Below are 12014 nucleotides of genomic sequence, written 5' to 3'. Positions count from 1 at the left end.
TGTGTGTTATTAAAGATTATTGCCTTTTGTAGTAGGGTAGATAATGACTCCTAGGACATGCCTTAACCTTATTCCATTCCATCTAACCTAATTAGACCCTTTCCCGCTCTGTACTAAACACGCGCCTTTGTTTCGGTTTGGGAATGTTTACGCCGTAGCATTTATACGACGCACCACCATGTAATTAAGGACACAGTCCCTTAATCAGTATTAATCGTGCTTACCAGTTCTAGCGGGTTCTGGTTTTTCTCTCCTATTCGAGGGAGACGATGCCATCGCATATGCATGATGTGTTAATGTCTCTTGGTTCATCTCCAGTTGCTATGGCTGCAACCTACACACTTGCCTACATTCCCCTTAAAATGAATCTGGAGGTGGAGAGAACTAAAGAGGATTCACGGTGAAGGCATTGTGTTACCCTGAGACTGTACTGTATTAGTCCCCTGACTCATTCACTCTCTTCCGGAGAGCTCCAGACCTCTAGTTTTTAAAGCTGTTCCAGTTTTGTTATAGAGCATTCATTTATTGTGCCACACACAGTTGACTTTGGTTATTAATTGTTGTTTAGCAATGATGGTCAGATGAATGAATGAATGAATGAATGAATGAATGAATGAATGAATGGTCTTTATTGTCATTGCTATAGTACAGGTACCAAACAACGAAATTTGGGAGGGGTGGCTCCCCTGGTGCTAGGAAAGAAAAACAACTAAAAAAACAAGAAGGGAAAGGAGCTGGTTTACATAAATAAAGGCTATGTACACTATCCACTGTACTATACTGCACAGATAAAACACTGTGCTGTACTCTATGCTATACCTATTCTAACATTTCCTATTATCTAATATTCCTATAGATGGCTGAGATGGTAGCTGGATTAGCCTCCGTGGCTTTGATTACAGTGTGGCTCAGTGCTAATCACTTTCTGTATTTGAAATGCTTTTCCATTTGTAATGGATTTGCCTTAATCCATCCATATGCGTTCTGAATTGAAATACTGTCAAACATTATCCTTGAATGTCTATGACAGCGACCCATAATTAAGTATGATGACATCAATACTAGATAATTGCATAAATGCATTTCATGTGCGAAAGGCGCTATATAAATAAAGCTTTACTTACTTACTTACTTACTTACTTACTTACTATAATAGCACTAGGATTAATTGCCATTTAAGATGACTGCCACTTTTACAGTAATTAACATTGTGTCTGTAACTGCAGTGTCAACTTAAAAAAAAGTTATGGTGAAAAAAAAGCTAGAGGATTAAATAAAAGCCACAGTGTCCACAAACTGCATTGTGTGGAAAATCACAATGCTCTTGTGTTGCAAAATATAAATGGTAAATGGACTGCACTTATATAGCGCCTTTTTTGCTGCTCCAAAGCGCTTTACAATGGCCTCTCATTCACCCATTGACACACACATTCACACACCAATGGCGGCAAGCTGCCTGCAAGGCACTGGCCCGCTCACTGGGAGCAATTTTGGGGTTCAGTGTCTTGCCCAAGGACACTTTGACATGTGGCCAGCCGGGGCTCGAACCGCTGATCTGCCAACCTTGTGATCATTAGACGACGACTCTACCTCCTGCGCCACAGCCGCAAAAAAAGTAGTTTTAATGTTGACTGTGCTGTGCGGGTCTCCTATTGTACAGTTTTGATTGAATTCAAGCATGTGTCCCAGCTTTGTCCTCCCCGTACAGGGTAAAGAGAAGCAAACCACAGAGCTTATTAAACAGGACTTTTGATGGTAGATTACTGTGCCTTTATGTCCCTGTGTGGCTCATCTCCTCTCATTTCACACCCTTCTCCACACACTGAGCCCATCTTACTTGCCCCCCCTAAACATTTTGGGTGGGGCACAGCAGTGTTTCCTCCAGGATTTTTCACATTAGTGGCGGGGGGTCCCCGATTTTTTTTTCTGCGTGCACGCGCACGTTTACCCGTACCTCCGCCGTTCTGTTCGTGGTGATTTTAGAGGCAATAGATTATTTTTTTTATATTATTACTAACACCAGAAGACAAGACATACAAACTGTGGTGAGCTACATTGCTTGTGTAACATTAGCTAGTAGCTATCCATTTTTCACTCATACACGGCCGGAAAAGTGAACAGAAATACAACGCTGACTTACGGTGGTATCTTGCGGCTGTCTTCACAAAGAGCTCCAGGATGCTTTCGCTTGAGGTGCTCGTTCATTGCAGATGTACTCCTGTGATAGGCCATTTCATTTCTGCACAGTTTACAGACCACCACATTGTTTTCTTTTTTTGTAAAAGCCGGAAATTGCAAAACGTCACGTTTGACGTCAGACTTAACAATCGGATATTCAGGACGCACATTTTTGCGCCCCGGCCTAGAAATAGGAGACAGACAATTGGAGCGCTGCTACAGCTCACGTGTAAGCGAAAAGTATTCGGCCTGCCATAGACTTGCATTGACCGGCGCTCCGACGCCTCCCCCTATGTATTTTAACAGTGAATTTTACACACACACAGATAAAATGTTTATTGTATTGGAGGATTTTTAATGAATGCTGATAGGCGCCGACAGAATATCAGCCGCATTTTGTGAATAAACAATGTTTATTTTTAAAAAAAACTTTTACAAATCGCAACTAGGAAGTGAAGGTGGGGAACTAGGAAGTGAAGGTGGGGGCGGCGCCCCAGCGCCCTCTATCGGCCAGCCGCCACTGACACACACACACACACACACACACACACACACACACACACAGGGGTGGCTGTGGGATTCCCTTTGACAATTGCTGGCATGTGCTGGAACTCTACACACAGATTTTCATTCCCTGGAAAGTTTGACTCTAGTCAGCCTCAGAGCTGTTCTGTACACAAGTGGGCCTTACTAGGAAAGCCGTGAGGTGTCGTAGGGCACCAGTGAGGACCAAAAAAATTCTACCTTTGCACTCTATCAAATGTCAGGACCCTCCTTTCATGACTTTTCCTAGATATGTGCGTTCTACCACCCAGCATCTTTACATTTTCAAAATCGAGTTAGTATAAAGCGATTTTGCAGTATTTCTGTGTGTGTCTGTGTATTTGCCTTGGAATTCGGCTGCCATCTTTTTCTCCAAGGCTGCAATTCTCTTTTATATCAGCAGAGGTAGCAAGGGGACACACACACTGTGCTCAAACTTCAGGCTTCAGTGCTGAATTAGATACAGTGGATAAGACTGATAAGTATGTAACATAATGTGTTTATATATAGGATATATATAGCAATAGGGATACATAATATATGTATATGTACAGACAGTTATGAAAATGATAAACTGTACAGTTGTCTCCCAATCCCTTCAGATTTGTTGGAGCTGAGTTTTTTTTTTCACAGCGGGTTTACCCAAGTTCCATGCAATAGTGATAAGATATTATGATATGTGTAGCCTATGTACAGTTATGAATGATACACTGCACGGTATGTACCTATCAAGTTGTGTGGTGCATGCATAGCTACCGCAGCAAAGTAATTGCAGTAGCCTACGTTTGATTATGCCTGTACTCATCAACGAATATTATATAACAAACAGATAGTTATAATATTGTATATAATGTCTTTTTTGTATATCACTGTAGACCACGGTGCTAGACCACTGGACCACCTCAGGCCACCAGTAATAACCATAGTTTCAGCCCATTCTTGCCTATAGACAACTGTACAATCATTCATATTGAGTTTATTCACCCAATAAAGTAAAGATGAATAATACTGCCCTTCACCTTATTATCAGATGTTCAGTTATGATTAGACCTGTGTCGGCAATGATAATAATACACAACAGGCAAGACGGTTGTAGCCTACATAGATATACACAGATTAATTTGTAGATTCGTTTTCGAACATTATATAGTTGATTTTGGCAACATTGTAGTAGCCAATTGCAGAGTGTATTAATTATTTTGTTTGTTTGAATCCTCACTGTGTTCGTGTTATAATGTGCAGTGAACAAACAATTGTTGGGTGAATAAACTGTCTCTTGCCACAAATCAGAATTCTCTTGCCGTGAAATGTGTACATCAAATAAAATGATGTCGGCGATCTACTAGAACTGGAGCGGGACGGGCACGTGCGACTGCAATGTACCATATATATCTCATATATATCTCGTTCCAGCTAGTCAACTCGTGTACCAAATTCCAAAACTCAATAAGACATAGCCCGCAGCGCAGAGTGCATATTTGATTATGTAATAATAACGAACGGATATTTATAATATTGTATTGTATATTTTGTATATAATGTTGTTGTATAATGTTTTTTCTGAGTGGGGCAGTCCCACTCATATAGTTTTCATTTTATTGAACTGATATAGTGAAGACTGACAGGAAAGTAAGGAGAAGAAGGGTATAAGTCTTGCACGCCTGTTTCGTTCCAGCGAGGCAACTTTTGACAAATAAACGTGTAGGCTAAGAACTAGTTTCTAAAGTGAGTTACAATCACTTGATGTAATGGTTGATGCATGGGGAGGGTCATCTTATTCTCAATGATCGCTTTTTGATCGTTTCTGATCACCACACAAAGGATGCCAATTCATCCAACAAGCCCTTCAAACCATCCCCCCCACCTCCCACCAGAAAGGTTGTACTCAGTTGTACTCAACTCTCTCAACTCTCGCAGCAGTAGTAATGAAAGTCATTGCAGTAGCCTACATTTGATTATGTAATCATCAACGAATATTATATAACAAACGGATGTTTATAATAGACCTACAGTATATAATGTATTATTGTTTTTTCTGAGCAGTCCCACTCAGATCTAGTGAAGTCGATCAGACCTGTGAAATGACGTGCGTTGTGCATTGAATGACACTATTTACAGCGCTGTCAATTTTCAAATAATGCAATAGGATATATATATGAATTTACAGAAACACATCATCATGAATGGAAACACGCAAGAGCGTGTATTTGACAAATAAAGTGTGCGTGTGTTGTGGTGACCACCTCGTAAATACACACCATCCAGGCAGGAGAGAGAGAGTTGGGGGCAGCCAAGCGGGTTTCAAAGACGGCTCTCCCGCTTACTAAGCTTACAGCAGTCGCAGGCTTGTGCATCTCTGTGAATCTCATAATTATAATAACACAATATTGCAATATTTATTACTATTATTTTTTTTATTATAATAATCAACCATCATTCATTAGTAGCCTAATGAAAACTCCTGCAGTCCCGATCAATCTCCTCTCCACTTTACCGTGCATGCACGCACTCCTGTGAGATCATTCAAGTTTCAAGTTTATTTGTCATTATACCAAATACAATTATATAATGTAATCAAAATAAAAAGAATGAACATATTCAGCCATTCCATATAATCACATATAATCACAACCCCTGTGAGCAGTTGCAGGGGCTGACAGGCTGACGTTACAGGCGAATTTCACGACAAATAAACAGACTTTATCACTGTGAAGCTCATAACTATGATGATAACACAATATTGCAATATGTATTACTATTCTTTTTTGATAATGATAATCAACTTTCATTCATTAGTAAAGCTCCCGCAGTCTCAATCAACCTCCTCTCCATATATATCATTTAATTTGTTCCATAGTTCGTTTTCAGCTGACTCAAGCTTCATATCAGATTGTGCTAATCATTTCCCCACTTCTCTGCTTCTCTGCGCATAGGAACTTTATGCATTTTTAGAGGTAGCCTAGTGATCTTGTCATTTTCTCTTCTTGTGTGACATCGCCATCCAGCGATTTTTGTGCGTCAGTACACACTCCCCCATTGTGAAGAGTGGTCGTGTGATTCGACACCTCGTCGCGCTAAAAGTAGGTAAAAAAACGTTGCGCGTCTAGTGTTAAAACAAGGGATCACAACCTGTTTTCACATCTGAGGGGAGTGCAAGTGAAAGATGAATACTAACTCTCATATTGATATCTGTGGAGAAACATCTGTTACCCGTGCAAATACTGTATCTAGTATACTGTATATAAGTTTTCCATGTTCCATTGCAATTCTGTTTCTCTCAAAAGCACTCTGTACATGTGTAGAATACAATATTCTCTCGGGTGCTTTAGGCCTAAATGAAAAGAACTAAGGAATGCTGTTGCCCGGCCGGCTCCGGCTCCCTCATTTGTCAAACGCTATGAACATACGAAATATATTTTTTTATAATAATAAAAAAAAAACATTCCTGAGAGTTGGAGAAAGAACAAGCCGCCCAATGAAGTTCTCCTTGGCAGCATGTGATGAGGAGAGAGTCCTAGCTCTCTATGGCTCCCTATGCAGACTGGAAACTGTGTGTGTGTGTGTGTGTGTGTGTGTGTGTGTGTGTGTGTGTGTGTGTGTGTCTGTGTGTGTGTGTGTGTGTGTGTGTGTGTGTGTGTGTGTGTGTGTGTGTGAGTGGCTAATTAGAGAACTCCTGACCCTGAGGGATGAGCCTGAGGGGAAACGGGAAAAGGATGGGGATCATTCTGCTCCAGTCTGCTGTGTCCGGGAGAGAGCTCCTTCTGGATGTCTGAGTCAGCTTTCACACTCGTTTGGTTAATTGGGTCCCGTTGTACGTTGCAAATAAAGGCAATGCTTAGAGACCTTAGGTTACACAAGCCAGAGATTTTGTCTCAGGGGGTACCTACCCACCCAGTGTTATCCTCAACAACAGGGTCCACACCTCACCTTTCTCCTGGTAGTGTGTCATCTAGTCCCTGACATACAGTTTGTGTGTGTGTGTGTGTGTGTGTGTAATATGGCATAATATGTATTCATATGTGACAGAAGCTGGTGAAAGCGGGAACAAGTCGGCAACCGATCAAAATGTTCAGACTTTTTATTCAGATTTTTTTTAATTTCAATGTTGTTGAAAAAGAATGACACACTCGCTAGTCAAGCCAAAACATTGCAATGCAGTGAGTGGATTCAGTGAGTAATCCCCACTACTCTACACTAACTAGGTACCCGTGGGGATTACTCACCGAATCCATTGCATTGCAATATTTTGGGTTGACTAGCAAGCGTATCATTGATTTTCAACAACGTTGACATTTATTTAACATTTTCAGAATAAAAGTCTGAACGTTTGGTCGGTTGCCAACTTGTTCCTGCTTTCACCAGCTGCTGTCCCATATGTGTGTGTCATAGGGAATTCATATGAACCTACAATATGAATCGTGTTCCTGGCTATGCTGATGAGTTGACCAGGTGACTGACGGAGGTGGGCTTTCTCCCACAGGTGCCTCAGCAGGATGAGTGGGGGGGTTACCCAGGCGACAAGGACGAGGAGATCCCGTGTCGGCGGATGCGCAGCAGTAGCTACGTCAAAGCCATGGGAGATGAAGAGAGCGGCGATTCTGACACCAGCCCCAAGACCTCACCCCAAAAGGCCATCCGACCCGACGCCCTCGTCCTGAAGTCCGTCATGAGGCCCCATATAGACCCCCAAAGGTAGGCTAGTCTGTATTGTGATGATTGTAATGCCATGGCTGTGTTTAAACGGTATAATATCAGGAGAAGGTTTACTTAGATGGTTTGTGAGCATCCCCTGCAGGTGTTTGGGGTGTGGGAGATGGTTTATGACAGGGGTGCCCGATACGTCGATCGCGATCGACCGGTTGATCGCAAAGGTAGTGTGCGTAGATCGCATGGCATTGAAAAAAAAAAAAAAAAGGAAAAAAATGTAATCTTTTCTAATACACGGTTCACCGTGCCAACTGCAAAATACCGGCGAGCTGATTACCTAGTTAGCCTTCCAATTTCTACTATTTACTATAATACTAAAGAAAGGGTATACAAATGAGTAGGGAAGCTGGACCAAGTAAGAAACCAATAACGTACAACTTCCATCCAGAATGGGAGGAGGACTTTTTTTTCACAATGTCATATTCCAAGTCCGTCTGTCTGATCTGCAAATCTACGATAGCTATTTCGAAAGAAGGGAAATGTGGCAAAAGAGCGAAAACGCATCATTTTCAGGGTAAGGCTGCAACAATAGCTTCTTATCGCGTCAGTCACACACACACACAGAAGTCATTGAAAGACGGCGAAATTGTGAGAAAAGCGTTTTTTGAGGCTGCAGATTGCCTTTTCGATGACAGATCCACAGTGGCTAATAACCACCTTGCATCCTACCTACGCCTTGCAACCAGCGCCTGCTGCCCTGACTACGAGAAACTAGCTGCCTCCTCCCAGTGCCAGGTCTCACACTAAGGTAGAGAAATGCATTTATTTCCTCCTTTCAAACTTGAATGAATGAATGAATGAATGAATGAATGAATGGTCTTTATTGTCATTGCTATAGTACAGGTACCAAACAACGAAATTTGGGAGGGGTGGCTCCCCTGGTGCTAGGAAAGAAAAAAAAACTAAAAAAACAAGAAGGGAAAGGAGCTGGTTTACATAAATAAAGGCTATGTACACTATCCACTATACTATACTGTACAGATAAAACGACTAGGGTTGTCATATTGCACATAGTGTTATTGCACATTCATTTAAAGTGTCGCAGTTTGCAGGCTTGAAATGTACACATTTGTGCCTCAGCACTACACCTGATTTTTCAATCCAGCAGCTGCCATCAATCCGTCCAGGCTGTCCAGGGCCCAGAACCTAGGTTTTTTCTGTGTGGGGTAGAAGCTGAGCTTCAGTCTGTTTGTCCTTGCGGCCATGGTCCTGTACCGCCTTTTCGAGGGCAGCCGGGCAAAGTGTTCGTACCCAGGGTGGGATGGGTCTCTGGAGATCTTGGAGGCCTTCCTGAGGCAGCGTGTGTTGTACAGCTCTTCCAGAGAGGGGAGGGGGGCGCCAGTGATCTTCTGGGCTGTTCTCACGACTCTGTAGCGCATTTCTCTCTGCGGCTGTGCAGCTGGAGAACCAGTTGCAGATGCAGTAGGTGAGGATGCTCTCCACTGCGCAGCGGTAGAAGGCCACCAGTATCTCCTGCTTGTTGTGGTCCTTCCTGAGGACTCTCAGGAAGAAGAGCCGCTGTTGTGCCTTCTTGATGATGGCTGCTGTGTTGTTCTTCCAGGACAGGTCATCCTGTATGTGCACCCCCAGGAATCGGAGGGTTGAGACTCTCTCCACGCTCTCTCCGTCGATGAGCAGGGGCTGGACCTCAGATTTTTTCCTCCTGAAGTCCACGATGATTTCCTGGGTCTTTGACTGGTTCAGCAGCAGGTTGTTAACCTTGCACAGCTTGCTCAGCTGCTCTACCTCATCCCTGTACGCCGCCCCCCCCCCCCCCCCCCCCCCCCCCCCCGAGATGCAGCCCACCACGGTGGTGTCGTCTGCAAACTTTACGATGGAGTTGCTGGGGTGGACGGGGGTGAAGTCGTAGGTGTAGAGGTTGTAGAGGATGGGGCTTAGCACGCAGCCCTGGGGGGACCCAGTGCTGAGTCTGAGGGCTGTGGAGGTGTGGGAGCCCACCCGCACCCTCTGGGGGCGGTCGGACAGGAAGTCCTTGATCCATGCACATATAGAGTGTGATAGTCCCAGGTCTAGTAGTTTGGTCACTAGCCTGTCTGGAAGGATGGTGTTGAAGGCAGAGCTGAAGTCCACAAAGAGCAGTCTCGCGTAGCTGTTTCCCCTCTCCAGGTGGGATAGAGTGGAGTGGAGAGTCGTCGCGATGGCGTCCTCTGTGGACCTGTGGGCTCTGTAGGCGAACTGGTATGGATCCAGGTTGGGCGGGAGGCGTGTGACTATGTGGGCCCGGACTAGTTTCTCGAAGCACTTCATGATGATTGGTGTGAGTGCCACCGGGCGGTAGTCGTTTAGGCAGCTCACCGTGCTTTTCTTCGGGACTGGGATGATAGTTGAGGTTTTCAGGCAGGGTGGGATGGTGGCCTGGGACAGGGACTGGTTGAAGATGTTGGTGAAAACCCCGGCCAGCTGGTCGGCGCAGTCCCTCAGCACCCGTCCCAGGACGCCATCCGGCCCTGAGGCTTTCCTGGGGTCCACCGCCTTCAGCACGCGTCTCACTTCATGCTCTGTGAGGGTGAGGCTGCTGAGAGCTGGAGAGAGTGGTGTTTGTGTTGTGGTTACCTCCGTTCGCCCCGAACCGGGCGTAGAAGGAGTTCAGCTTTTCCGCCAGCAGGGGGTCGTCCTCTGCGGCTGTGAGCCTGTTGGCTCTGAAGTTTGTCATGTGCTGAACCCCCTGCCACACCCGCCTGGAGTCGTTGCTCAGGAAGCATTCCTCAATCTTCTCTCTGTGGTCTGCCTTGGCCTCCCGGATGCCGCGCTTTAGGTTAGCCCTGACAAACTTAGGGAACTACCTGTTTTGTATCTGGTTTACTTTTCTGTTTGTTGGGTGCAGTTGGAACAGTAGTTGGCTATGGCACTGCAGACTGGCAACTGTCTGTGTGTGAGTGAGAGAAAGTGAGTGTGTGTGTGTGTGTGAGAGCGAGAGAGAGAGAGAGAGAGAGAGAGAGAGAGAGAGAGAGAGAGAGAGAGAGAGAGAGAGAGAGAGAGAGAGAGAGAGAGAGAGAGAGAGAGAGAGAGAGAGAGAGAGAGAGAGAGAGAGAGAGAGAGAGAGAGAGAGAGAGAGAGTGAGGGAGGGTTTGTGCTAAGGCTCCCTATGCAGACTGGAAACTGTCTGTGTGTGTGTGTGTGTGTGTGTGTGTGTGTGTGTGTGTGTGTGTGTGTGTGTGTGAGCGAGAGTAGCAAAGAGGGAGGGTTTGTGATGGTCTTCTCCTGTGTGGCTGTGTGACAGAGAGAGAGAAAGTGTGTTGTGAGTTTACTATGCAGGCTGGGAACTGTGTGTGTGTGTGTGTGTGTGTGTGTGTGTGTGTGTGTGTGTGTGTGTTTGTAGTACATGCGTGTATGTTTGCAATGTTGAAACTGGACTGGTAGATCTTGGCAGACTGGTTACTTGAAAAGTAGACCTCGGTTCAAAAAAGGTTAGGCACCCCTGGTTTATGAACATTCCCTGGTGTTTGGGGTGAGGGAGATGGCTTATGAACATTCCCTGCAGGTGTTTGGGGTGTCGGAGATTGATAAACAATTCCATATGTTGTGAGTGCGACAATTACCTCATGAAATGTCACACTTGTTACACACGTGATGAAAGATGGCATTGAAGGATATATCACACTGCATTAATTACTATACATGGCTTTGTTAAACAATTCTGCTTCAATGAAGTTGAAATAATTTATCATCTTCAGACGTGAAGTGCTCTGGGTTGCGATGGTGTGGGTGGCGGTGCTTGAACGCCAGGAGTGAGTTTACCATCTCAACTTGGTGACATTAGCATAAGCAAAGTGTGCTTTCAAATATTTTTGCACCAATGGCCAGTGCGGCCAGTTTGTGGATTCTAACATGTAAAACACCCTAGCTCATGTCTTATTGAAGCGGTTAACCTAGTGACAGGAGTTTTGCATACCGTTTTCAACTTCGACCCTGGGCTTTCAGCTTTGAATCTCATCAAAGTCGGACACTGACAAGAACGTTTTACAATACGATGAAATTACAACCTAATCAGGGAGTCATTTGTTCTGTGTTCCTCCTGTCTGTTTGTTTTTGTAGTACCTTTCACTATTGATGCATCTATGTAGAGTGAAGCTATTGTTTGTTTTGACCTCTGTCTGGAGAAGGATTATTTAGGCATGTCACTTCCTGTTTCATGCCTGGCAACAGAGGAAGAGCAACAGAGGAAGAATAACACTACCTTAGTTACTATACACTATGGCATTTTTCAATTGTTTCTCAATGCGTTGACAACCTGTATTAATGTACAGTGTCAGTGTGACTAAGCGCTTTCCTGTATTCGCTTGTTCGGTCGGTCTACTGCCGCTTCCCTGCCTTGTCCGTCCTTGTGCTGTTTAGTATTTGGAGCTTGAGAGTTTGCTCCTCATGCTCAGGTATAAAAGTAGTCCTCTGCTGAGTGTCACAGACAGATGCAGCAGACGTAGCTGACATTTTATCATCTTGCTATTTCAATATTTGCCCAACATCTTACCGGGGGAAATATGCCGCCATGTTATCACAGCGTTGTTGACTTGACTGTAGCAACACTGTCACAACCCCCTCCGATGACATCAAGTCAAGTGGGGAGG

General features: G+C 44.5%; 2 protein-coding genes across 2 annotated transcripts in view; one reads left to right on the top strand and one right to left on the bottom strand.

Moving 5' to 3' along the window:
* Nucleotides 1-12014, bottom strand: part of bpnt1 (bisphosphate nucleotidase 1) — a 417747-nt gene that overhangs the window by 141277 nt on the left and 264456 nt on the right. The gene's annotated exons all lie outside the window — the stretch shown is intronic.
* LOC308153407 (disks large-associated protein 2-like) overlaps nucleotides 1-12014 on the top strand; it is a gene marked incomplete at its 3' end in the record, with an annotated part of 47298 nt that overhangs the window by 8277 nt on the left and 27007 nt on the right. Inside the window, exon 2 of the mRNA XM_080526542.1 lies at nucleotides 7202-7413. Coding sequence (XP_080382668.1) covers nucleotides 7202-7413 — 212 coding nt within the window. The remainder of the gene's footprint in view (nucleotides 1-7201; nucleotides 7414-12014) is intronic.

This window comes from Nansenia antarctica, assembly GCF_963989245.1.
Source record: "Nansenia antarctica genome assembly, chromosome: 3".
NCBI classification, from domain to species: domain Eukaryota; kingdom Metazoa; phylum Chordata; class Actinopteri; order Argentiniformes; family Microstomatidae; genus Nansenia; species Nansenia antarctica.
Note: the sequence above shows the minus strand (reverse complement) of the source record. Positions and strands in the feature narration are given on the sequence as shown.